At 33.0% G+C, this 27,487-nt stretch overlaps 6 protein-coding genes across 7 annotated transcripts in view; 4 read left to right on the plus strand and 2 right to left on the minus strand.

Moving 5' to 3' along the window:
- Window positions 1-250: 250 nt before the first annotated feature.
- Prx6a (Peroxiredoxin 6a) lies at window positions 251-1,716 on the minus strand. The gene is made up of 5 exons (XM_033337117.2): window positions 1,526-1,716; window positions 1,053-1,209; window positions 730-947; window positions 577-649; window positions 251-493 (listed from the first exon to the last, which is right to left on the minus strand). Exons 1-5 carry the CDS (start codon window positions 1,609-1,611, stop codon window positions 365-367), a joined length of 663 nt encoding a protein of 220 aa, XP_033193008.1. The 5' UTR covers window positions 1,612-1,716; the 3' UTR covers window positions 251-364.
- A 651-nt stretch (window positions 1,717-2,367) lies between these two features.
- On the plus strand, window positions 2,368-4,051 carry rswl (tRNA methyltransferase roswell). The gene is made up of 3 exons (XM_033337115.2): window positions 2,368-2,940; window positions 3,035-3,581; window positions 3,712-4,051. The coding sequence occupies exons 1-3, from the start codon at window positions 2,477-2,479 to the stop codon at window positions 4,006-4,008; spliced, it is 1,308 nt and encodes a 435-aa protein (XP_033193006.1). The 5' UTR covers window positions 2,368-2,476; the 3' UTR covers window positions 4,009-4,051.
- A 603-nt stretch (window positions 4,052-4,654) lies between these two features.
- Fbxl4 (F box and leucine-rich-repeat gene 4) lies at window positions 4,655-8,200 on the plus strand. 2 transcript variants are annotated; one of them, XM_033337112.2, is made up of 7 exons: window positions 4,655-5,320; window positions 5,718-5,811; window positions 6,011-6,464; window positions 6,548-6,803; window positions 6,869-7,229; window positions 7,303-7,630; window positions 7,716-8,200. In XM_033337112.2, exons 1-7 carry the CDS (start codon window positions 5,096-5,098, stop codon window positions 8,050-8,052), a joined length of 2,055 nt encoding a protein of 684 aa, XP_033193003.1. In that variant the 5' UTR covers window positions 4,655-5,095; the 3' UTR covers window positions 8,053-8,200. The 2 variants fall into 2 exon arrangements, with proteins under 2 accessions (XP_033193003.1, XP_033193004.1); XM_033337113.2 differs by lacking the exon at window positions 4,655-5,320 and having other exon boundaries at window positions 5,719-5,811; window positions 5,916-6,464.
- A 409-nt stretch (window positions 8,201-8,609) lies between these two features.
- On the plus strand, window positions 8,610-16,289 carry LOC117158323 (nucleolar pre-ribosomal-associated protein 1). Its single transcript, XM_033337110.2, has 15 exons — window positions 8,610-8,891; window positions 9,045-9,257; window positions 9,356-9,644; window positions 9,723-10,314; window positions 10,397-10,690; window positions 10,798-11,088; window positions 11,184-11,504; window positions 11,591-11,909; window positions 11,979-13,163; window positions 13,247-14,086; window positions 14,155-14,282; window positions 14,360-14,569; window positions 14,668-14,888; window positions 14,979-15,375; window positions 15,443-16,289. The coding sequence occupies exons 1-15, from the start codon at window positions 8,822-8,824 to the stop codon at window positions 15,977-15,979; spliced, it is 5,907 nt and encodes a 1,968-aa protein (XP_033193001.1). The 5' UTR covers window positions 8,610-8,821; the 3' UTR covers window positions 15,980-16,289.
- LOC117158327 (uncharacterized) lies at window positions 16,112-17,575 on the minus strand. The gene has a single exon (XM_033337116.2). It carries the CDS (start codon window positions 17,165-17,167, stop codon window positions 16,112-16,114), a length of 1,056 nt encoding a protein of 351 aa, XP_033193007.1. The 5' UTR covers window positions 17,168-17,575.
- A 965-nt stretch (window positions 17,576-18,540) lies between these two features.
- The window catches only part of dgo (ankyrin repeat domain containing protein 6 diego), a 135,536-nt gene continuing 126,589 nt past the window's right edge, over window positions 18,541-27,487 (plus strand). Inside the window, exon 1 of the mRNA XM_033337079.2 lies at window positions 18,541-19,947. The gene's annotated coding sequence lies outside the window, so the exon portion shown is untranslated. The remainder of the gene's footprint in view (window positions 19,948-27,487) is intronic.

Here is a 27,487-nt window from a genome sequence, read left to right on the forward strand (position 1 = left end):
AGAATGTGCATGGATAATAATATGACCAATGAAAGCCTAAAAGTACATAAAACTTTTTTAAGTATATTTTAGCGAATTGTTTCTAATTATTTTTATCGTGAATTATTAATAAGAAATTTTAAATAAAAATTGTTCGTTTCTATTAGATTTTCTTTGGAATCATAAACTGTCATATACCGATATTATGGCACTAAAGGGATACGCTTATTTATAAACTGTATTTCAAGGAATGACATAATATTGAACAGAATTTAATATATATATTATCAAATATGTGTATTTTAATTTTTACAAACATACATTTTGATCATTTAAAAGAATACATTGTAAAATAATAGTTTCTCATCTTGCAAAGTATTATTTTTTACAGCGGTTGCGACACAACGCGCACGTAAGGTTTGCCCGATGGTAATGGTACGATTTTAATATTGTTGTACAATGTTTTCGCTTCTTCGTCGGAAACAGTAGGCTGAATCATTACTTGATCACCTGCCTAAAGATCATTATACAAAATTAATAATTTTTTTAATAGATGTAGTGATGTTTTAATTAATAAATAAGATCATAGATAAAAACCTTCCAATCAACTGGAGTTGCTACTTTATGCTTCTCAGTTAATTGTAGCGATTCGATAACTCTCAAAATTTCACTGTGTTCAAAAGTTATGTTAATGAATAATATATTAATAAAAATAAATTTTAACCATTAAAGATATAAGAATAATGTTACTCGAAATTTCTTCCAGTTGTTGCAGGGTATAAAATTGATAATCGCATGTTTTTAGCAGGATCAATAATAAATACTGCTCTAGCAGTCATCGGTATGCCACGATCATCAACTTCTGCAGGATCTAACATTCCCAATAACGTTGCGAGTTTTCGCGTTTCATCTTCTATTATTGGGTATGGGAATTCTTTATCAGTCATTTCAGCATAGGCCTTTATATCCTGAAAAATAATTGTGCTTTGTAAACTTGTAATAATTTCGTTTCCATTTTTTCTATTAACAATTACTTTTATTTCTAATGAAAAAACTATAATAAAAGCACTTACTTCTATCCATTTCCGGTGAGAATCTACCGAATTACACGATAATGCAATAACTTTAACTCCTAGCTTTTCAAATTCGGGCATCAATTTTAATACCCGAGCCAACTCTGTTGTACATACTGGTGTAAAATCATTTGGATGAGAAAACAAAATTCCCCACCTGTGTGAAACATAAATTAATTTTTCTAAGTTTAATATAATCTTAGATGTCAAGAAAATCATATTTATGCATGATTTTGTATCACTGAATGATTTGAAATTATATGAATAGTAAATAATACATTCAAATATAAATATAAAGACTAGTTATATAAATTTACAATAAAAAATATACAATAAACATTTACATATATATATACATTAAATATATACATTACAAACATATATATATATACATTACAAACATATATATATACATTAAAAAATGTAACAGAAAATATTAAAGGTTATGTTTCTTAAAGAAAATATTGTCTCACGAATCATCAAGCCATTCATGCAAGTTAATTGAGCCCATTTGAGTGTCCGCTACAAAATTTGGAAACGTTTCACCTAACAAGACCATTTTTACATGTAAAAAGTACTTTCAAAATTAACTACTATTACGATTTTGATATAGAACACAGTAAGTTGGTATCCAGGTACACAGATTTAGAAATATGACTATCTCCGATGATAAAAGCGTTGTTAAGGTGACCATACAACTATATAAATTCAAACACAATTAGAAGATACACGATATTTCAACATAATATTTTTTTTAATTAATTCATGTAATATAAAAATAAATATTTGTAATGTATAAATATTTATTATAATATCTAATATCTAATAAATATTTATTATAAAAAATAATATAATATTTAGTATAATAAAAAAATTTAAGTATTATATTTCATTCGAATCTTAAATTTAAATTTGTACTATTACGAGATTATTTATGTACATCAAATACAAGATTTATAAAATTTAAAAATTCCCGTTAAACAAATATTACGATGCATGTATTACATAAAACCGTAGAGGGCATAATGAAACCTCAGTACATACATTATAATATTTAGTTGGCGGAGGTTTTTAAATTTTAAAGTAGCGAAGAAGTGTAATAAGTTCAAATATCGATTAAACCAAATATAAAAATATATCATACCGTACTATTATATTAAGAATTAAATACAGATAGTGTATTACTATAAAATTTTACATTATGTTTACGATTATAAAATACTACTTCCTCTCTGGTATTACTAATATTGTCTACTCATATTAAATTGATATCCTAGCATGATCGTATTAGATTATATCACGATTGTAGTCGTATACTTAGGCCTGGCAATTCCCGTCGTGGTAGGCTTTATAAATTTTATAAATCAGTTTTATAAATCAGCCCCTAGCCGTACATCGCTGCGATCGCTGGATACGTGAAACAAATGTGTGTTTATATACGTACAGTAAGACATATATGTATGTACATTTCCGTAGTACGTACAGTGTGTTTTATGCAAAGTGATAATTCAGTTACACAATTTTCAAAAATGTGTCGTCGACTCCCTTCAAAGTTTATTACTATCGTAAATAAATTTTATTCCATCGTTTTTATTCAACCGAGTCATAAATTTACGGTCTTGCAACCTAAGTATCCTGTACGAACGCATGTATTAATAACACGGAGTTGTAGTACGCAAAACCCATCTGAAAAAGTAAGTCAACATTATAGAAAACTGTACGCAGAAGAATTAGACTCTCTCCTAAAAGATCCGAAATACAAAGCTTTGTATGATAAATACGAGTTAGAAATACAGTACACGAAATATGAGACAAACAGAGTACCTAAAAATTTAACCGCATATAATTGGTTATTTTTACTACGAACAACAACAAGAAATGAAAGAAGGTTGTGCTTAATATCTATTTTAATATAAAAATGATCTTAATGTTTAAAAGGTTCATTCATATATTAATTTTTGTCCTTTATCATAAATATTTAGATCATATATAGAATTTCTTTGGAAATTGGACATGAAAAACAAAAACGAAAAGGAGAAAAAGTTATTAAAGAAGAAAGAAAAAGCAAAGAATTTGAAGAAAGATAGTATATATGGATTAAATAAAAATACAATGTTTCACAGGATACGTGCACAAACAATAAATGATTTTTATAATGGCAGATTAATAAGTGCTATGTTACATGAACCAATAATGGTATTTGACATTGGATATGAACAATATATGACACCAAAAGAGATATCGCATTGTGCAAAACAACTATCATATTCATTCGCAATGAATCGATTCCACGATAGTCCCTTTAATCTATATTTTTGTAATGTTGACAAGGATAGTATTGTTATGAAGAGGTTACATTCAATAATGCCGACTTTGTACGATCTAGAATTTCCATTAAATATCACATCAAAATGCTATTTAGAAACATTTGATAAAGATAAATTAGTATATCTTACCCCTCATACTGACACAGTTTTAGAAAGCTATGATGATAACTTAATATATATAATTGGTGCAATGGTAGATAAGGTAATTAATATTATATTTTTATATAGTTTATGCTACAAATGAAATATTAGTTATAAATATTTATTGAACATTAATCCATAAAATTGACGTGAACAAAAAGATTTATTAAAAAAGTTAATAATATTTTCAGAAATGTAGTAAACCAATTTCATATCATAAAGCTAAGAAACAAGGTATTAAAATGATGAAGTTGCCTTTAAGTGAAAGATTAGAATGGGGTTCAGGATCTTCAAAAAGTCTTCCTCTCAATCAAGTTCTTTCCATCATGTTAGATTTGAAACATACTAAGGATTGGAACGTGGCAATGGAAAATATACCTAAACGAAAATTACAAAAAAATAGGGTACTTTTCCAGGAATTAAAAAAAGCAAGAATGTTGCAATGCTTTTATGGAAATGAAACTTCAAACTTAGCAGATAAAGAGTAATGTTTCCTACATGTTTGAAACCAAATAAAGTTATAAATATAAATTATTGTATATAATTATCAATTTTAACCTATACTTTAGTTTTTAATATAATTTCTTTAGTCGATCTTTAAATTGCATGTATTAGTTTTATATCAGAAGCAAATAATATTTTATGATTGAAATTTATGCTTCTGTTTCACAAAAATAAGACTTTTAAATGTAATACGAATAATGTATATGGAAATGTATATATAATTAATGATATATTACTCTATGGCATACATACATACATACAATATGTATATGGATAATACAGATGTACATATGTACGTTATCTATGTACATCCTCAATACTAATAATATAATAAAAGAAATTTGTTATTATTAATAACCATATTATTATAATGTAATATTATTTACTGGTATTAAAATTATGAGATAAACATTTTAATGTCACCTATTCTATATTGAAAGTAATATTATAAAAACATATTATTTTATATATAACAATGCACTCATAAAAAATAATTATGTTCTTGAATAATACATTTGCGTTTTTAATATTTCTAGCTTTTTAATCGATTGACTGGGATTTATTTAGTATAATTTATTTATACAGTTCATTATGTTAAATATAATTAAATATGTATAATGATCACTTTTATAAAGATCTTATAAAGATCTAAATCTAAAATTTATTGATAGTTAATCTTTATTTTGCACTTTTTGATTTCAGTGTTTACGAATAAATTTTTTTAATTCAATAATTACGAGATTAATTTATGGAAGGTATTCATATGTAGTAATTTTTTACTGTCTTTTTAATGCGAGTAATACTGACATTACTGACGCATGAATGGTTAGTGTGTTCAAAAAATGGAGATTAAAAGTAAGACATGTATCATACATTTTTTGTACTAAAACGAGGGTAAAAGACATAAAAAATTACCTTTTCTTGTATGTGATTATGTATTAAAACCTCTAATGTCTACAAGATTTGTTATGCAGATAATATGTATAAATTATAACAATAACAAACCTTAAAGCGATTAACCTATATTAATTGAACTTTGAAGTTAAAACTTTCTGATTAATTGTAAATGACATGATATCTCATGACGAGATAAAAGTTGAAGTAGTTCCGATAAATGGAGAAAAAATTGGAGGAAAAGAAGAAACTGTTGTTTTTGTTGAACAGTTTGTTAAAGACGTGTGTGATTTTAGTTCCCAGTATGGAAGTAATATTAGTATTTCCTATACAGCCTATAATATTGCTGGGAATCCAAGTAAATTTCCTGATTATGGAGATTTTCCACAAGCTTTTGTTATGGTATGTTAATTTTGTAAAAAATCAAAACTGTTAAATAAACAATTGTAAACAATGCATGAAAGTAAAAGAATCAAACAGTTTTTCGTGGACTAGAATAAGCCATTTGGATTGGTTTTGTACATTATCAAAATGTTAATGACATTTTAGTTTTAATCAATGCTTTAATATTTTATTGTATAATAGCCGGCCAAGAGTATATGGTGTCGACTTTAATAATATTGTATTTTGTGCCTGAAAATTTTGGAAACTATTAATTATATATTCTTAGAACCCTAGAGTTAAAATTCTATGAAAAAATGATTTGTAAAGTATTATTTCGGCTGTATGAAATTAATGACAAAAATGTTTTATGCCTTTTTATTCATGCTACATCATATCTAATAGATTATAATTTTAGAGAACATATGGACGTTGGTGGGATAAAGCACCTTCAAGATTAATGGATTATATGCCACAGAATAACATAGACGTTACAAGTCAGGATTATATAGGTATATAGCTCTTAATTTAAAAATTAAATACTTTCTAGCATTTAATGTTTATATTGCAATATTTCAATTATTTGTAGTAATATTTTATGTTTTTATTCTTAAAGATATTTTTAACTTATTGGAATATTATACTGATACCATTAATGCTTATGATATATGAAAAACGGAAATAAATTACAATATTTTTTATATTATCAAGATCTAGAATATTATCAAGAGGTATATCCAATTAGAGTATCAATATATGAAACTTACAATCCTGGAAGTGTAATTGGAATTTGGGCACAAAACTCTGAGGGCAAATGGTATCAATTATGGAATGGATTTCCTCAAGTCGTGCCGCACAAGCCAAGAATATTTTCTCCATACTTGCAGCTATGTAATTTTAAGACAAAAATGATAAGACTGGAATTTAATCATAGTTTATTAGACTATTATACAGAGTTAGATGCTGTATTACTTATTGGTACATCAGAATTAATTGTACCTAATAATTTGCATAATCAAAATCTGAATGACCTTTCTAAAGAATTGGGTTACCTTAAACAAAGTGATGATGATATATATAATTTAACACCAGATTATTTAAAGGCAAATCAGGATTTAACAGTTCTTAAAAAGACACTTTCTGAACACTGTAAGCTTTTTAAAAGGTATGTTGATATACAACCATTGATATTTTAAATTTATATTTATTTCTAATAAATCAATGAATATTGCCTGCACGTTATTACAGCAAAGGAATAGATAATATATCCAAGGGAAAATTAGTATCTAAGATAGGACAACATTATCAGTCTGTTCCTCCTATAGAGGAAGCATTCAAAAGTTTACAACAATTTTTACAAGAAGATTTTCCAAAACTTATTAGAGATATTCATCATTCGATACCAAATACCATAAATGAACAAGACAATTCTCTTCAAGAAAGATTTTCAGTAGCTTCAACTGATTTTGAAAATCAACCATGTGGCACTTTCTCAGCACTTCCAGTAAAATATGATATCATGATTTGTTATATCTTATTATATCTATTATTAACAATGCATTTTTACAGGATGAGACGGTACTAAAAATTTTGAAGAATTTAGATTTAAGATCATTATGCTGTTTATGCAGAGTAAATAAACACTTTAACAATATTGCAAGAGATGCTTTGTTATATACAAGTCTCAATTTAAAACCTTACTGGCATTGTTTAGACACATCTGCATTAAATAGTTTAGCACCTAGGTGTCATTATTTACAACAATTAGATCTTTCATGGTGTGGAAATTATAATATGATTAAGTATCAAGATTTTATAAATTTTCTTCACATATCTGGCAGTGTTCTGACTCATTTAAGACTAAACTGTTGTCAATTTGTAAATGATGCTATTATCTTTGAAATTTCAAAAGTATGTAAGAATTTGAAAGGTAAATATTATTGAAATATTTTTTATTAAACATTTAAAAGTTGTCTGTTGAAAATGTAATATATTATTTTTAGAACTATGTTTATGTAACTGTATGGGTGTAACAAACGAAGGATTTTCGAAACTCGAAAACTTGAAGTTCCTTGAACGTTTGGAGCTTTACAGAACAACTATCGAAACTTCTACATTATGTTCTATTTTAAAGAAGAATACTCAAATGCGACATTTAAATTTGGCAGGAATGCATGATCGTTTAAATATAGACGAAGTTGCTGTTGAATTAGGAAGTTCTTGTCCATATTTGGAAAGTGTAGACTTTTGGAAAGCACAAACTTTAACTCCATATGGAGTTAGAGCTTTGTCTCACTGTACTAAACTTCGAGAAGTGGATTTTGGATGGTGGTATGTTCTCGGAAAAATATTGTATCATTTATATAATTAACGAATTTCAATGTATTTATCATTCGTTTTATCATTTTCTTCATAGCGGTGGAATGGGCGCTCCTGGTGACTCTCTACGAGCATTATTGTTTTCCTGTCGTTATTTAGAAAAAGTATTTTTAGCAGCACTTAGAGGATTAACAGATCGCGACTTGGAGCCACTTTTATTATGTCAACGACTGCAACAACTAGACCTATTAGGGGCTCGTTCTCTTACTCCTGATATATGTTATGGAATTTTATTGTTTTGTCCAAAATTAGAAATGATTGATCTTAGTTTCTGTGAAGGTATTAATGATTTTATAGTGCAGGAATGGCGTCAGCAATATCCTCATGTTTCTATTAAAAGAAGTTTTCAAGTAACCAACTCTAATATGATATAACAAACATTCCATGATATTTATTACATCGATTGTAATTTAAAGTATCTTAAGTATAAATAGGTTTGTTAAATTTTATAACTTTGATTAATACTATAAAGGATGTAATATTGTTGTATATAATTACATAAAAAATGTTATTACTAAAGTATCTGTACATATGTATCCATTTTTTCATAAGAATATACATATGTGTACTTGTATATTTGAAATTGCAGTTTAATATATGTATAGTATAACAAAATATCCATACGTGTAAAAGCAATAGTACGATTAAAAATATCCAAGTTGCATAATATATATTATATTTAATACGAAATGAATAATTTGATATGATAAGTTGTGAATTTCTATAAAAATTTATATATAACAATTCTTATAATTAAAACTTTTATAATCTTTGCATTTGTTTAATTGATATTTTAATTTAAAATAATATTTTCATAATTTAAAATCATTTACAACACATGATGTAATGATTGATTTAAAAAGATACAGCCGTGTGTGAGATAAAATAGTGATTTGTTATAACAGGTCATAACAGGTTATGACGTAGTAATAATACTAATAATAAGTGGAGAGGGACGAATGCTTAATGTATATATACGTACGCACGTGGTTTCTTTTTGGTATAGGTTATATAAATTATTTAGTGAAAGAATCACGTTTCAGACAATGAAAAATGTAAAAAATGTGATTTTTTAAAATCAAGGTACATACATATATATATATATATATATATATATGTATTTAATTTGATATATTGAAAATAATGAATACCGATTTCCAAAGTAAGAAATCATATAATACCAGAAGTGATATCAAAGAAAAGGAGAGAGGAGGTAGGAAATGTTATTTTCTAAGTTTTTCTGTGAAATTTTATCGTGTAGTAGTATTTCTATATTTCCACATTACTATATTATGTTTATTTTTATAATATTACAATTTTTATTTAATAAATTTCATTCACAATTTGACAAAATTATTAATTGCAGAAGGCAATTATGTAGATGTTGAACATATTAATGATAATATGCAAATAGTTGATAAATACGATGATACAAATATGTTGAAAAGGAAGCTGGTTTGTGATGAAACTAAACTAGGCAAAAAACAGAAAAAGAGAAATATCATAGATTCATCTATAAATGATACGAGTTATGAAGAATATGTAGCAAAACATAAGGAAACATTCCAAGAATTTCAAGGTGATATATAGATCGAATATTTAAATATAATTAATGATTTTATATATGTTTTTCTACATTATATATATTTGTATAAACATATTTTCTTACAAATGTAGAAACTAACAACAGAAGCGAAGAAAATAAGGAAGATGAAAGAGATATAGATACAGAAACAGAATATTTGGATGGAAAATATTTTAGAAGAAGTTTCAACTCTACAAATGGTTTGGATATGCTAAAAAAATTTGTAAAAATTTGCAATGAAAACAAAGAGAGGGATTTGGCTGCAGAATATTTAAATGCAGGTGGCAATATTTTGGAAATATTAAAATTTTTAGCTGCAGAAAAGAAAGGAATTAGTAATGCTATCACCGTATTTTCTGCATTAAGGATATTATTAATAAAGTAAGTATTCTATAAGTTTAAATGTTTCTTAATAAACTGCAGTTTCTCAATTTAACTATTAATTTCTTTTATATTTAGAATATTAGCGCAGTATCCACAATATCAATCTAGTGCAGAAAGTGCATGTCGCCATTTGATTAATTCGCATTTATCAATAATTCACTCGATGTTGTCTATACAAAGTAATACAAAACAACAAAAAGTAGTTTTACAATTATTTGCTGCAATAGTCTCATTAGGTGGAAATATTCCACGTGAATTACTTACCCACTTGTCTTTACCAATGGGAGTTGTTAAATCTCTTGTGCAACATACAAAACCTACAGATAATCAAAATATAAGGAGCTGTTTTATTCATTTTATCCTGGCTTTCTTAGTAGAAGGAAATGTATCAATTATTAGAACTCTTCTAGATAAACGTGATTTGTTTTATAGTATATTTCCTGATTTAATATATGATTCTAAAGACATTGTTGCTTTGGTTTTAACTACTCTTAAAACTTATATTCTTCAAAATCCAAAAATTAGTAAAACAATGAAGTTACAGTTATTTTCAACATCAATTATTCAAAATCTTGTGTGTCTTTATAACTGGAAAGGTCCAAATAATTGCCCAAAACTAAAAAATCGGAGTTCTATTTCACATTCGCAATATTTTGAAGAAAAAGAGGTATTATTAAACAACTAAATAACAAGTTAATAATATATTGTATGTATACATATTAATAATTATAAAATATATTTTGATTTAGGTAGTTACAGGAATTATACATGATTTTTTAATTTTATTGTTAACGTCACATCGGTATGGTATTGTTTTTCATGATTATATGCTTGGTGCTTCACATATAAAACATAATCATGTGATAAATACAGTACTTCAGAGTTTAGACCGACCTTGGGAACATGAAAAACCATTAGATCTAGTAGTTAAGATACTGACAGCGTGTCCTGATTTAATTAAATCACAACTTACTCTTCTGGAACCATATATTGAACCAAGGGTTTCATTGAAGTGGATTACAGCAATAAAATTTGTAAGAGAGGTAAACAGTTTAGTTTATTCCTTATTTTAGATATTGACATTAATGAATGTTCATATTAACCATATTAAAGGTTTCTTAAATGTTCGTATTAATCAATCTTATTGCAGATAATACAGTCAGTGGATATGAGTATCTGTGTAAAGACATGTTCATTAGAATTAAATATATTACAATTAGCGAGTGCAGTAGTATCTTTAATCTTACCAGGAGTAATTTTGAAGCAAGCAATTATGCCATCCTTATCCCATTCTAATGTAATAATACGGCATGAGGCAGTACTTACACTTACATCTATGTTTCATCAGACACAGAAGTGTTTATCAATATCAAAAGCAGTTTATAAGGAAGATAATGATTACTGTACTTTTAAGGATTATATAACAGAATATATGGTGAAGGTAAACGTATATTTTGGTAAAGCACAAATTAAAGATTTAAAAATTAATCCCTGAGTAAATTATAAAATGCAACAAAATAATAACTTTCTCTTTAGAATGTACCAAATTTAAATATGATATTGAATGTGTGGAGTGGTGCTTTCACATCAAATCAAATTGAAGATAACGGTAATGACATGGAATACATTGTAGAACCAAAGAAATATGAACACCTGACAGCTGTTCTACATTTATTGCATGTGTATATTGAAGTGTGTCCGAAATTGTTAGATACATTATGTGATATGTCATCCGATACATTTTTAAATACATTGAACAAATTGGAAGATATCAGTGTCGTGGAATTTAATGTTATAAAAGTAAAAGCTATTCAATTTCTTGTTATAGTGCAGCCTTATGAATTTTCACCAGACAAGGTGTGTAAAATATTATAATTCGTGTTAAATAATTAATAACGAATATTTTGTATTTTTTGTATTGATAAATAAACGTTTCTTTTCAGAAAATATTTAACGATGCACTATCATTTCTAATATCTGCTTTAAATGAAGAAACATCTTCAGTTACATTATGTACAAAAGCAACAATAAGAACTTTATTAAATGCTACTGGAATGTTTGAGGGATGTAATGATCATTTGGATATTTGGATTAATGGTTTCATAAATTTAGATGATAGAAAGAAAGTAATAAAATGGTTTGTTCGTATTGTAAAAAAAGCTGCTGAAGATATAGAAAAATATGTAAATGAAATAATTAAAGCTGAAGAAATTATTAATCATGAAGTAATACATATTGGCAAATTACAGGACATATTTGACGGTAAACTTTAATTTTATTCTTAAACGCATTGATATAATATGCGATGTCATCTTTTTTTGCACTTTGCAGAACTGACAGAAAAATCTGCTATTCATAAAAATTTGGAAAATAATATTTTACATATGCAACATCTGACCTCAATATCACCTCTCTTATGTTGCATGTTACATAAAACAAAGGAAGATTCACATCCTTCGATTTTATCTTATTTGTCTTACGTTTTAATACATACGTTGCATTATCAAGTAATACCTCAATGTTTAATATATTTAACTAAAGATATGCCAATATTACCAGTAAAGGAGTATTTATTGAGTTGGCTAGAAGGCAATCAACTCGTTTATATTAAAAATATAATTCCCACAATGACTTTATTATGTAAATTAAATTTAGTGCTTTTGTCTGATACTAAATTACAGATGGATCAAATGTTTAATGGTAGCAATATAATTACTTTTCAGTACAATGAGGAAAGTATAACAATTCATCATTCCTTGTCTACATATGAAGTTGTATATTTGTTTAAAATGACTACATTCTATTTAGTACAACATACCAAAAAGAGTGTTTTAACAAAAGTGCAATATGACAATTATAGATGTTTATTAATGTCGCTATTGTATATTGCAAAGGATAGTGTAGATAGCGTTATTTTTTTGGAAGAATGTGCAAAATCGATCTTTACTCATCCTATTATTCTCCATTATTTTTCTCCAATTTATCAAAAGAATAAAAATATTGTAAGAAGTATGATAACTCTTACAGTTACCGACGTTTGTATTATGTTAAACAATTTGCATAAAAAATGTAATACTAGAAATTTATTTATTCATTTCAAAAATAAGTTACTTACGCAACTATGTAAAATGATAGACAAAAGACAAAAAGATGAAAAGATAAATAATCCTGATAAGATTATCACCTTGTTAGAGGTATTGCAACCAACACCAAAAGATGTTGTATATTTATTAAAGAGGCTAGTGAAATTAGAGGATACTATGTTTATTTCAAACGATAAGAAAAGTTTATCAGTACACGGGCATTTAATTTCTAAACTTTTAGAAATTATTAATGCTAATGAGATAAAATCTGAGCGAAATGTATTTTTTGAGCTTGATACAGAATTTGTTAGAGATTTGTGTTTACACTTACTTTTCTTAAAATCGAACTCAATTACCAATTTTGAAATATGGGAAACAGTTTTACATGGATATCTTTCAAATTTTTCATTCAATATTGGTGGCATTGATGCAAGTAAGTTGTTTTCACAAAATTTTACGTTAATGCGTTATTTCATAACCACATTATTACGTTTTATTATATTTGTGTAATTGCAGATATTTTTACGTCATTATTATCAACAGAAATTACGGATACGACTGTAAATTTAATTTCATTTTTAATTAGAAAAAATATAAGATTTATACCTATTTTTGTGGAATGTGTAAAAAAGTCGAAAAATATGGAAAAGGGTAACATTATATTGCCAATAGTTGCAAGTAATTTAAATTTTAATTGGGATCAGGACTTTCTGCAAGATTTGAAGAAACATTATGAAACTGAAATTACATGTTATCTATGTGATCCTAAAGATGTAAAACCTTGGATAGAAGAAAATGTTATTGCAATTTCTTATTTAATTAAAACTACATTTAATCTTAAAATATGTAATGATATATGTAATATGATTTTACAAACTGGTGATAAATTGGATATGGTATCTATACATTACATAAAAATTCTTCAAAGTATGTACAATAAATTTGCTGCCTTAGAAACAGAGAGTGAAAAGCTTATCATGAATTTGATACAAATTTTTCTTTACATCGTTACTGTAACTTTAAAGAAAGAGTCCAAGAATGTACAAAAACTTCATATCCTTTGTGAAATATTGAGCGATGCTGTTAAACATTTAAGAGAAAAAGGGAAAGTTTTTGAATTTGAGGCCTTAAGTACCAATCATTCGTGGTTACAATTTACACGATTTTCTTTAAAATTTGGTCTTAAAGGATTAAAAAGTAATAAGAAAGAATTGCCAATATTAAGAACTTTAAGCATTTTATGTGATATTGCATATAAAAATGGTAGTAACAATGAATATGTCAAAACTTTGTTTGAAATGGCAACTTCTCATTCTGAATTTATTAATATTATGCTAGGCTCATCAGAGACTAAAAGTACGTATATAATAATAATAGCGGGTAATTATAATAGCTGTAATGTATTTAATTATTTTATTTTTTAGGAGATTTAGTAGAGTTATTATGGATTCTTATGCGAAAAAATAAAGAAGTTATGGGATCAACACACATACCTGTTTATTTAGCGGCGTACAATGCTACTTTAAACGAAGCCGATCAATATATTTTATTCGTAAGAATAAATAAAATTAATACCAGCAAAATTTATACTAGTTTTTAGAAAAATATTAATGTATAGATTTATTTCAGATTTTGCAGTATTATGAAAATAATAATGTTAATATTTATGAATATCGGCCATATGTGTGGGGTAATGTGGCCACAACATATTATAGCGTGAAAGGTGAAATACACACGACTTTGTGGAGGCAACCATCTGTTACGCAAGTCCTTAACTTATTCGAAGAAGATATTGTAAACAATACTATAAAAGAATACCCTGTGGATAGATCTCTGAAGGTGGTTTACATTGACTTTCATCAAATATTAAAAAATGTATTGAACTTTATTGAACTTTAATTTAAACCATTTGTTTTTTTAAATTTTATACTTTATAGGATAGTGAATTATATAGAGCAAATAATATATACGATCCAGCATTTTATTTACCGTTATTATATTTTTTACTATCAGAAAATAATGTTGTATCATGTCATAAAGTTGCTCAAAGTGGTGCACTAGCATTAACATTTGCTGCATGTAGCAGCAAGCATTCTGACGTTCGAATGATAGCTTATACTATTATTACAAGATATTATACTCATTTGGAAGCTTCTAGGTATATTTTATAAAAAAATAATAATTTAATTATATATATTGTCATATGTGATGGTGTAATATATATATATAAATTTTTTCCTATTTATAGCTCCAAAACAAAGTTATTATGGATGCGATTAATAGATGCATTGCGTTACGGTATTATATCACAGCAATTAGAACTGAATAATATACGTATAAACTGTTTAGTTTCCACGTTTTTAGCAAGAACGTCTTTGATCGCTACACAACCATTGCACCCCCTTTATTCAGTCTTACAAATATTTCTGGTAGCTAAACCAGCATTAGATATAAACACAATACCCGAGTTGTTACAGCTTTTGCACAGTTCTGATGTGGAATATAAAGCACACAGATGTTGGATTTTGGAGAATATTCGTGATAGTATGAAAACAGAGGTTGAATTGGACATAGCCTTTAAATGTGTTTTGTTTAAAATGCTCCTAGACTTTTATATTTCTAATTTATCAGACTCAAATACGAAGGTATGATTTAAAAACATTGAATCACTAATTTCTTTCTTTAAACTGATCTAATGTATTTTTATTTCAGAAACTTATATTAGAAATCATTGATGCTACATTAAAAATAACGAAAGCTTCTATACTTTTTATAGAATGTTATGGAATACTTCCCTGGTTATTAGAAGTTGCAAGGAGTTTGCCTAAACGCGAAATACAACATTTCGAGCTCGTAGTGAAAATGACGGACAAACTTCTAAATACCGTATTGAATATGAAAGGGGACATTGTTCACTACAAATTAATGGTTTTAAGTATTGCATTATCTTTGAAATCACATTTAACTAAAGATATCAGGATTGAGATTTTTACATTATATATCAACATTTTGCAAAAATTACTACTCTCGAAGCATATGAAAATAATTGTTACTAAAGAACAGATATTAGAAATTCTTGAATTTTCGACAAAAATATTAGATAATACAGGGGAATGCGACGATATGTTACGTTTCGGTTGTGAATACGTAACCAAAATAGATTGTTTAGAAGATGACGATGAAGTTCAGATAGCGAGAAATAGTTTGAGAACATTAGTGTGGACATGGTGTATCCATGAAACAAATTGATTTTTAATTTTTGTATACTCTATAAATACTATAATTATATTATAATTGTATTAATAATAAGGAATTTTTCAGTATATCTTTATGGTATATCTATCTAGTATATTTCAAATTTGTTCTATATTGTAGCAAGTATCAACAATAATGTTTTGGATAAAATGTATGTACAAAAACGTCTGCATCGGGATCTCTATATTTTCCTATATGATGTCTCAGTACTATTATAACACAATTAGTGTTTAATTCCTCGGAATCCGCCGTACCATTGTAGAATTCCTTCATTCGAGGTAGAATAAAATGATTTGTTTGTAAATCTCTACGCGACAACTCTACCGCTATGGATGTCGCGCCAGTATTTAATTCCTCCATTGCTCGCCTCGCTTTTGCATGACTTAAGACGAGATGGGCGACATTGTTTTGATCCGTTCTACTCAAAAAACCAGATTTCCTTGAATGCGTCGTTCGAGAATAGTTCTCGACGCTATCCTCTGGGCCTGTAGCGAATCTGTCGGATGCGTGCCCTCTTGGATGACCAAGTGCTCTACAATCGTGACACAAAACATTTTGCGACCTGTCGAGAATAATACCCGCTGCTCTAGGTGATGTACCGATATATCGAGCACCGCCGATCATTAGCTGTTTTGCATTATTATTCGAAGATAAAAATTTATCGATTTGATCGATTAAACGTTTGGAATTATTTGTTAAAAAATCAATAGTATTGTTTCTTAAATCGTCAGTGCTTTCTCCACTTTGAGCAGCTATTACTGCAAATAGACACGCGTTTAAATCCAGCTCGACATTAATAGGATCTATATTATTTAATAGCGTCCAATGTCCTGTTAAATTTGACTGTTTGTGATATTCTACGTCGATGAAATCCTTGGTCGATCTTTGATTCGTTGGATCATCTATCGTTTCACATAAGCTATCTTTCGATCTCCATATTCGAATAGATTTCCCTGTTATAGTACTTAGCGCGTATACGTGAAGCAAATTACCCGGCCCGTAATTTTTTAGATCATTAACAATGTATTTAGCTAATTTGATTTTGCATAATTGTTTGTTTTTTATGTTCTGGTATTTATCGTTCGATCTTTTGCGATTTTCGCGCATTTTTCTGTCCCGCTGTATTTGATTTTGTGAATCATCGTTATCCGAAAAACTTTTGATTTTCCTAATATTAGGCATTACGTTTTGTTTCTACTATCGTTATGCTCTTTTAAATTTTTAATGCATTTTGCTTGCTTTTTACGTGTACATCCATCCCTTTTCTTATTTCACTGTATTATCTTTATTTTATAAGTTGGCACGAGTAATTTACATTTTCTAATGAAACAACGATTAATAACATTAATTACAGTGTTAAATAATCGAAGGGGAGAGAAAGATACGCGTCGTTAGAAAAATATTTGCCATTTATTGATAAGGATGATTATCGAAGGAAATTTAATGTGAAATCAAATATGTAAGAGGATTGATTATTGGAACGATAACATATGCAAAAGTACCTTAATACAAAGATAATACATCTCGAAGGTTCACATTTCCCATAATTTCGTTAATTAAATACCAAAATTTCGAATATCCTGCCAAATGTTTGTGGTTGCAGTTACATTTTAAATTTTCAGTTCAATCTTCATCTTTAACATTTTATACAGACGTTTCCGTTACGTTCATTTTTTTTTTTTTTTTTTCTTTATATTTTGCATATTTCATTCGACAAACGAAATTCATCGTCCAAGCATATCGAACAACGACGCGAAACTGATAAAAGAAAATATCACGAGTCAATATTTATCGACTTTTTGATTTTGATATCAGTTAGCGGCTAAGACAGTACAATTTCTGAAAGTTTCGTAGAGATATAACTTTCTTAAAAATAGGTGACGTATCTACGAAACCTTATAACAGACTAACAGCTAAGAATACAATTTAAGGATCGACATTTTTTAAACATTTACTAGAAATCAAAACATCCAATGATATGTATAATATGGAGTTTACGGAGCCGTATGGAACCGATCGCGAAATCCCGCAATCGCTTGCTTTCCCTCGTGTTTCTCGTTTCTATCCTAAGCGAAATTACATCAACCGTTGATCCAGCGAAATATAACACGTGCCTTTTTTTTTTTCTTACTCAATTTTTCTCCATCTGCAAGACGATCTAGCGGTCGGACGATCTCCATCGCGATGATAAACGCGAGTTTTTCAAGTCGGAAACTCGAGTGGAAGCTTGCCGTAAGCATGGCCGTAAAGCACGATGGCAGAAGCGGAAAGTACGAGAGGATCGGTTCCCGGTTTGCATTTATTGCGGCGAACGTCTCGCTCGGTAGGCGTGCTCGAGAGAGAGATCGTTCGCTGGCCGAAGAGAAAAAGAGGGTTTAAGGGCCAGGAGAAAAAGGGAAGCGTTCGTGGCGGTTGGAAATGAGCGGGGAATCGAAAGGCAGAAGGGGGTGAACCACGAAGAGACATGGTGGGGATCCTCTGGATGCTCGCTCGATCCACGGCTTTCGTTGCTCCGTGCCACGATCCATGGATCAGTCTTGGTGCAACCGTCCCTTCGAACTGGTTGCCGCCAACGCGATTTAACGCGTCGTCTTCCATCGATTTAAATGTTTCGTGCGAGTACCTGTCCGTCTCCACCTTCGAACGAAACGGTATGAGCTGGTTTTTGCTCGAGTGCTCGTGTTTTTCCGTCGCTCCGCCGGAGGAGACTGCGTTTACGCGCACAAACCTTTTGGTAACGGTTCTTGTCGTAAATAGCGCACCACACGAGAAATTTATCCGTTGCTGAAGCAACGACGAAATGCTCGATCGAGAGCGATGCGTGTTCGAGCGTCTGTTGCGCCTTATTCCGTTCGGACGTTCGGTGATTTGAACGCTCGGGCGAGCGATGTTCTTGTTCGGCCTGTAGAACCTGTAAGAGTTTCGCAGCAGTGAGACGTTTGACGTTAGTTCTGTACGAGTATCCTTTGATCTGCAGATTGGATACGACAGAAAAAGTATAAATTAATCAGGATTATTTATCAGGATTATAATCAGATAAATTAATCAGCAACAAGGATATTTTTAATAGCCCTTTGTAGCGAGTAATTGATTTTAAATTCGCGAGTTGTTCGCCACGAACGCGCCTTTGTAAGTATATCGGAGAATTTGAAGCACAAGTTCTACTCGAATTAATTTCATTACGGACCGTATACATTCCGTTTTATCATTTTAAAAGATTAGTCGGATTTTATGTTTCTTTGAAACTCAGATATCGTTAAATTCGCGAATTCCGCTCGGAAGATGAAATGAATTCTGATTTCGGTGTTCGAGTTTTGTTAGCTTCTATCGCGCAAGTATATTCGTGCCATTTCGCTTGTCGTTTCGAGCCAATATACGGCGGCATTGATGCCGCGAAGAACGTGTTCGATGGTGATATCAACGCCCGCATGAGAAAGTCGTGCGACCATCGATTCGCGATTACTTTACTTTAAACGGACTTCTGGTCTCTTCGCCTTTGTATCTCGAGCATTTTCACACGATGCGTATAATATACGTAAATCGTTGGATCGATTGACTCGAACGTAGATCGCGTGACGCGTTAAAATCCATTGGAAGATTTGTATTATCACGTGCGAAGAAAAAGGAAAAAGTGACGTGTCTGTATGTGGAGTACCTGAAACGAGCGTCGTTTTGTGAAATATTCGTTTGGAAATCGGTGTCTGTGACGACAAAGAGTGAAGAAGAGGAAGAAAAGGAAGAAGAAGAAGAGGAAAGAAGAGGCAAAGCGATCGATACAATCGTCGAGAGCAAAATAAATATTTCTCTCAGTGTGGCTAGAGTGGTTCTATCGACGAGTGATCGTGATGTGTTTTCCAATCTATATAATTGACGCAGTTTGTTAGTAATATGGTGTGAAACAGGTGATCGCGTTTGGATTACGAGTATCTGGAAACTCACTTTCGACCAATCATGTATGGCTGGTGAGTAAACATTATTACGTCTATTAACAATATTTCCCTGAAACCTTTTCAACTCGCCTTTCCTCCCACGTACTTACGATGGCTACAACAAGTATTCGACGAAGCATCTTTTGTCTGTTTCTACGTTTCATTCGCGTCGTATCGAGCTTTTCCTAGTCGTACGAAGCTAGTTTTAACGAGATTCAATATACTTGAACTTCGATCAACTAGCGTGCCAATGTCACCGATGAAAATACTTTCCTTAGCCATTGCGTGCGATGGATCCACTAGAAAAAAAAAAAAAGAAAAAGAAAAAGAAAAATGCAGAAAAAATGACGTAGACTTTAACGTTCGGTGGTTCTCCGAACCGTTCTATTCCATTTTGACTGCATAATATAATAGTCGAACAAAATTCAAGCGTTCTTTTCGTCGAAGCACCTATCAACGAAACACAGGACGTTGTTCCGAACGAAAGGCGGCGTGGTTTCGTGGAAGTCGTGAGTTTAACGTTCGCGTTCATGCTGAAAGGGACTGACGAGCCGCGAAACGTGCACGCACCGCCTAACGAACGTATGCCTTGAATGTCCAGTGGAGTCCGCGTACGCATAAACCCGGCACGTGTATATATTTATTGTGTTCTTTATTCAGTATGCATCCGGTGGGCTGCGTGGCACAGGTAATAATGCGTTCGTCGTTGGTAACGCAACAGCGACTACCTGTTAAACTTTTCCGGCGACGATCCCTAGGTTCGTGGTATCCGTGGCGTGACGCCCTCGTCACGCGTCTGACGCATCGCGTTGACAAATCCGCCCTCTTTCGCGTTACGTTACCGCGTTTCGCGTTCTAGAAACGATGAAGATCGCCTGTTATCGGTATCGTTAACGATGATCGGTGTTATCGGACCAATTAGTAAAATCTTCGCCAAAGATCGTAGAATTCGGCGGCGACCGTCGACGCCACCTCTTTCTTCTCTTGCTTGCTTCTCGTAATTCGTAAAATCTTGCGAATTTGGCTGGCAGAACGTCTGCAAAGAAGAAGCAAGAGAGACAACGTGCCGCGAAAGGTTGGCCATTGCGACGAGTATCACGTGAGAAAGGTAAACCGTCCGCGCGTATAGCAGGAAATGCAGTGGAAAGATAGCGAACGAGCACCTGCTGCGGCGAGCTGTTCGATGCATAGGTAATATAAACGCAATAATTCCGTATTGGACAGCGACGAGGCTTTAACTTGGCAGAAAATACGAATTCTACGTTGGTAAGTCGACTCCGTTCGGTTAAAAAACGTTCGAGAGCAACGAAACGTTCTTCCTCGAGGATCTAAGTTACAGCGTTTCCGAACGAGATGGCTGTATAAATATCGATAGTAAAATTAATTGAGTTCTGTTAGCACAGATGATATCGCATACCGGTTTTCCAGGAATGTAACGCGGTTCATTCATGTTTTACATCGTACGCGAATACATTATGGCGTTCTTTGCGCGTTATTTCCACCGATTCAATGGCGGATCGGCATCGCAGATAGAAGCCGACTCGAACATTTTTCCCCATTAAGCGCGAAAAATAAAAAGGATCTTCTTCCTTTGGAAATCTTCGCTCCACCGTTTTTCTTATCTTCGTTTCTTAGAAGCTTTCGTCGTTTCCTTTATTTTACATCATTCGCGTTTCCACGATTCCAATCGTACACATCCGACGTGGAGATGACGATCTTCGCGCAAACGGAGATTTATTTGCAGAAGAAGAAAAAGAAGGAGAAAGTGTGGAAGAAGATAGGAGCGACAAATCGCTGTATTAGGATCGAATTTATGACGTTCGATACGTAAATTATTCTATTCGCCCAGACTGTCTTGCAGGATAAATAAATTCTAGCAAATTCCACACGGTTAGCATCGTAAGCCGCAACGGAGCGTAACGTTCGCTACGTACAAAGATATATTAACGCGATTGTATCGGTGAATACGACGCAGGGGTCTTACAAATTTCACTGCAATTCGTCGGAAGCGGTGTGCGAGTAACTAGTTTGCGATTTTTCTTATTCCTCTCACGCTGTAGCCGATAATTCGCGTTAATTGAGTTAGCGATCAACGTTACTAAGAGGCAATTTCTTTCAGATTATCGTAATCGTAAATATTCTAAGTATACTTTATCCTTTCGACGATCAGACGTATCTCGAAAGGCGTTTGATCGAAATTTTCATCGAATACCGGATACTACGACGAGACTGCGGATTCGTTCGCAAATTCCGAGTAATTCGCCTGAATTTCACATTCGATGGAAGAAAAGGATAAATTATTATCGAAGTTAATGGTGCAGCGTTTACGGAAGGTATCGTTAACTCGTATTATCTTTGAAAACAACGTGTATTGTTAATACGAAGGTAAGGCACGTAGTTCTTTTTTAACACGGCCAAACTACCACAATCTTTGAAAGTACAGTGTGTAACAGGGTTAATTAAGCGTTGCCGATGACTCAATTTCCAAGTTGATCGGTCACTTCGATCCGGACGGGCCGTAGGACAGACCGTAAGAGATTTCAGTGAAATGTGACTCCTCCGACGAAAACCTGTCATTAACGGCACCCTTTTTACACGCGCAAGTAAAAGACCTACACCATCAAAAGTCTGTCCCAGTTGAGTTTCAGCGACCAAAATATCGTACGAGTACGATTTCACCGACACATTCTGTCGAACAGTTTCTCATTTTTATTCGACATGCCGCGTTTATTCGCTTCGTTCGAACATCCCATTTGCTGTTTCCGAGCTTTCGAAAGCTATCGATCAATTTATTTCACGAGATCTTTTTTCGCTATATTCCGAAATAGTTTTGGCTCTCCCCTGAGGAAGCAGACCGCGGTGTCTACGAATCGTCGGGTCAAAATGCAAGTGCCAAGTGCGATTGCGAAATCAAAATTCTTCGCTCGTCGTTCAAATATCGCAGACGTTCGTACGGTTGACAGAAATCTTGAGTCCGAAGATCTCGGAAGGAGTTTCAGCTTCAAAATCGAACAAGTTTCGATAAGAACGTGATTGGAGATTTTTACGCAGTTCTATGCGTATTCTCGCGCAAGTGCCAAGTGCAATTGCGAAATAAAAATTCTTCGCTCGTCGTTCAAATATCGTCGACGTTCGTACGGTTGACAGAAATCTTGAGTTTGAAGATCTCGGAAGGAGTTTCAGCTTCAAAATCGAACAAGATTCGATAAGAACGTGATTGGAGATTTTTACGCAGTTCTATGCGTATTCTCGCGCAAGTGCCAAGTGCAATTGCGAAATAAAAATTCTTCACTCGTCGTTCAAATATCGTCGATGTTTGTACGGTTGACAGAAATCTTGAGTTTGAAGATCTCGGAAGGAGTTTCAGCTTCAAAATCGAACAAGATTCGATAAGAACGTGATTGGAGATTTTTACGCAGTTCTATGCGTATTCTCGCGCAAGTGCCAAGTGCAATTGCGAAATAAAAATTCTTCACTCGTCGTTCAAATATCGCAGATGTTCGTACGGTTGACAGAAATCTTGAGTCCGAAGATCTCGGAAGGAGTTTCAGCTTCAAAACTGAACAAGATTCGATAAGAACGTGATTGGAGATTTTTACGCAGTTCTATGCGTATTCTCGCGCAAGTGCCAAGTGCAATTGCGAAATAAAAATTCTTCGCTCGTCGTTCAAATATCGTCGACGTTCGTACGGTTGACAGAAATCTTGAGTTTGAAGATCTCGGAAGGAGTTTCAGCTTCAAAATCGAACAAGTTTCGATAAGAACGTGATTGGAGATTTTTACGCAGTTCTATGCGATTTCTCGTGCAAGTGCCAAGTGCAATTGCGAAATAAAAATTCTTCGCTCGTCGTTCAAATATCGCAGACGTTCGTACGGTTGACAGAAATCTTGAGTTTGAAGATCTCGGAAGGAGTTTCAGCTTCAAAATCGAACAAGTTTCGATAAGAACGTGATTGGAGATTTTTACGCAGTTCTATGCGTATTCTCGCGCAAGTGCCAAGTGCAATTGCGAAATTCTTCGCTCGTCGTTCAAATATCGCTGATGTTCGTACGATTGACAGAAATCTTGAGTTTGAAGATCTCGGAAGGAGTTTCAGCTTCAAAATCGAACAAGATTCGATAAGAACGTGATTGGAGATTTTTACGCAGTTCTATGCGTATTCTCGCGCAAGGCAGAATATTATTAGCGTTCGGCAAAGGGACAACCGGTAATTAAACTTTGCTCTTTCATTATCTGCTTGCCTCTGGGATGAACGTGATAACGATGAAGGTTCGTGGTATCTCTGAGTTATTGCCATCGCAACGATAATTCGGTATTGCAAAACACGATGAAGGACATGCAAAGTTCGTGCGTGCGGATTGATAAACAGTTTATTACCGAGCCGCTGTGCCGTATTTTATGCGTCTGCAAATATGTTTAACGTTATCGACGGTCTGTAATCGACGTAACGTGGTACTTGGTACTTGCGTCGTTTCAAGTTCCCTTTGAAACGCGTCTGCGAAATGGACTTTGTCTGCTTCTTCCCGGTGGTTTTTCGACGGAGATTAAAGAATTAATAAATCTGGAATTAATCGACGTAAGCATAAATATTTGTCGAAATTATGTACGTATGTTGGTCTGCTTGACACGCGCGATATAATTTACGATCGCGATTCCCAGTTTCCGTATTTGGCTCTCAACGAGTTACGGACGAGATTGTGGATTCCTTTAAACCGATTCACAGAATCAAATCAACCGAACGATGGAAATACGTGAAATCCACATTGAAATTCGCTTCCTCGTACGAACCTAAGCATCGCCAAGGAACGATCATCGTCACTGTTATTCGCGAAATTGTCCGATCGAATTTCCAACGAGACAAATAGACGCGATTATTCCCTAACGACGATTGGCTCTTAATGGATTAACCATAACCATAATTCAAAGTACGATGTAACACGAGAGAGAACGTAGATCATGGCGTTGCTACCGATATCTACGATAACAAACTGCTGGTAATTACGCTGCGTCTATAAATAATAAGAACGTTAACATTATATTCGACACTTGGATCTAACTCGGAAGAACGTAGATCATATGCAGGCAAAATTTATTCCCCAGTTAATAACTGACACACGCGTCATGTTTTCTTTATTCGGAATTAATCTCACCACCATGTGCATAAATGAATTCGTCGTCGATCAAACGATATAAACTAGTCGCGATATAAAAGCCGTGTAAATTATTCCGCGCGCCGTACTAATAAATTATTTACAAGTGATAATAGGCGTTCGCTTTAACGCCACGTAGCCTCGCATCGAGGTAACAAGACTCGCTCTTACGACCACACGCTTTCTCTGTTCGACGTTTTCGAATCGACGTTTTTCCACGACCGATCTTGCTCGATCCCTCTCGATCTTTCGTATCTACGTTAGAAAATCGTGGATCGGTCGAACGCCTGGAAAGGTACTCGAGCGTAAAATTTCCTGGTAGCGGAACCCGATCCATTTATCTAATATCTCGTCACGCGTGCGTATACATTCTTGTCCTATGCATTAATTAGCCTAATCGTGGCGGCACAATCGTTCCACCGAGATGCGCTTGTTCGCAGAATCCCGGAATAGACGGTATAAGCGACGCGGTGCCGCATAATTAGACAGGATACGAGAGCCGTAGATGTAATCGTCGCAGGCTGCATCAAAAGCGAGATCGTTGTATCGCTGTTTGCTGGAATATCGTCGCTTTTGAAACGAGTTTCAAAACCTACGACGCGACTACCAAGTTCAATGAATATCGCTGTCGATTGCATCTTGTTACGTATTATGCGTTTTTAGCGGCGCAGCGAGTTGCTCGGATAAGCTTGTGGACAGGTTCGTGAAACTTGGATTCGCGCGATATTCACCGACTCCACGAGGCGAACCAAGAGAATCTGTTTCCAAGTGTTTCGTTCTCCGTGGAAGGCTGTATCGTATTTGAAAGTATTTGGTTGTTCGCGATTTTGCCGCGATTCCAGAGGATTAGGCGTTCGGTGTTTAAAATGCTGCAGCGAGTTTAGTTCGCGAGAGCGTTTAACCGTCGAAGTGACTCCCACTTCAAGGAAAACTCCACGTCTTTTCTAGAGTTTAATTTTCCTAGTGCTCGAAGCCATCGAGTATCGTTTAGCACTAAATCAATTTAAAGGACCTCTCATAGTTTTCTAGGAACATGCCTCGCACGGATGATGCAACGCGGTACAGACAGGCCAGTTTTCCGTAATTATATAAATACCCATAGACCCATGGCTTCCTCTCCGTCTATGACGAGATAAAACCTTAACATCAACCCTCGGTGCTTCTATGGCAGACTCCACCCTTACTCTGCCATATTTTGCCAATTTTATCGTAGGAGATATCGTAGTTTCGTTTGACGTAAATTCGTCGATAGTCGATAGGGAAATTATAATAATACGAATAAATTACGAAGCGCCATCGAACGAACCGAGACACTGCGCATCGATCGGTGTAAAACGCGACAAATAACGGGCGAGGTTTTCGTTTTCGAGAGCAACGTCTCGAGTTCTCGGGACTTTCAGCGGACCGGTCTGCCCACTACGATCGCAAGAGGATCAACGAACGAAAAAAAAGAGTGGAAAAAGAAAGAGCAAGGTAAGAAAAAGGAAGAATTCTACCGTAGGAAACGGCGCATTACACGTCTTGGTGAACAGCGTAGTCTTTGCGAGTCGATAGCAGGACCTTAAATCCTCGTTGCGGTCTCTCGTATCTACGATACACGGTGACATTGGACGTTTCTTTGGCGTGTTCGGTATCACCGACTTCTTAATCTCGGACGTGACAAATTACTTCGTCGTGTCGAGGAACGCGTATGCTTCTTCCCCGCCTCTTTGCCGCTGTTCCGTTTTATTTGCACCTTTATGCCAGCCGGCGCAGCCCGTGATCCGAAAAGCGTATTCGGAGAGAGAAGTTGAAAAATATGTCGGATATATCGGCCCGCAACGACAACTCTGTCCGCGTTCTCAAATACGAACGCTCTCAGTCGAGAATCGATTATTTGTTGCCTCGCTCCTTTTTCCCATCGGATCCTATCTCGTACGAGTCGAGTGATTAATTCAGGAATCGACGAATAACCGTATGGAAGCGAAAATTATAAGGCGATTAGGACCTCGTGGAAGGACCAACGAAGAAATATCTCGCGTTTTGTCATTCGCATCTCGAGAAGAATAGATAGGCGAGCGACGATAAGCGAGAAGTTATTTTTTAAATGAATTATACGTCGACACGGATACCAAGTGGAGTTCTATTTTCGTGACACGAGTTCTCTCGAAATATTTAGGCAGAATTTATTGGATTGAAATTCACGTTTGCTGGAGCTACAAAAATCGTAAAAACGTCATAACATAACATAAATTTCATAATGGAAAGGAAAAGACACGAGCTCTTATTATTTGAAAATTTATCGGTTGGTTATTATTCGCCGCAACAATTTTATCGTGGCGATTCTTCCTTTTCCTTTTGCTAGCAAAAATAATTATTACCCCACAGTTGTATCGATTTTCTTCGCCGGTTCGTAAAAATCAAAATTCAATTACCCCGTACA

The sequence above is a fragment of the Bombus vancouverensis genome, chromosome 10 (assembly GCF_051014615.1).
Source record: "Bombus vancouverensis nearcticus chromosome 10, iyBomVanc1_principal, whole genome shotgun sequence".
Taxonomy (NCBI): Eukaryota; Metazoa; Arthropoda; class Insecta; order Hymenoptera; family Apidae; genus Bombus; species Bombus vancouverensis.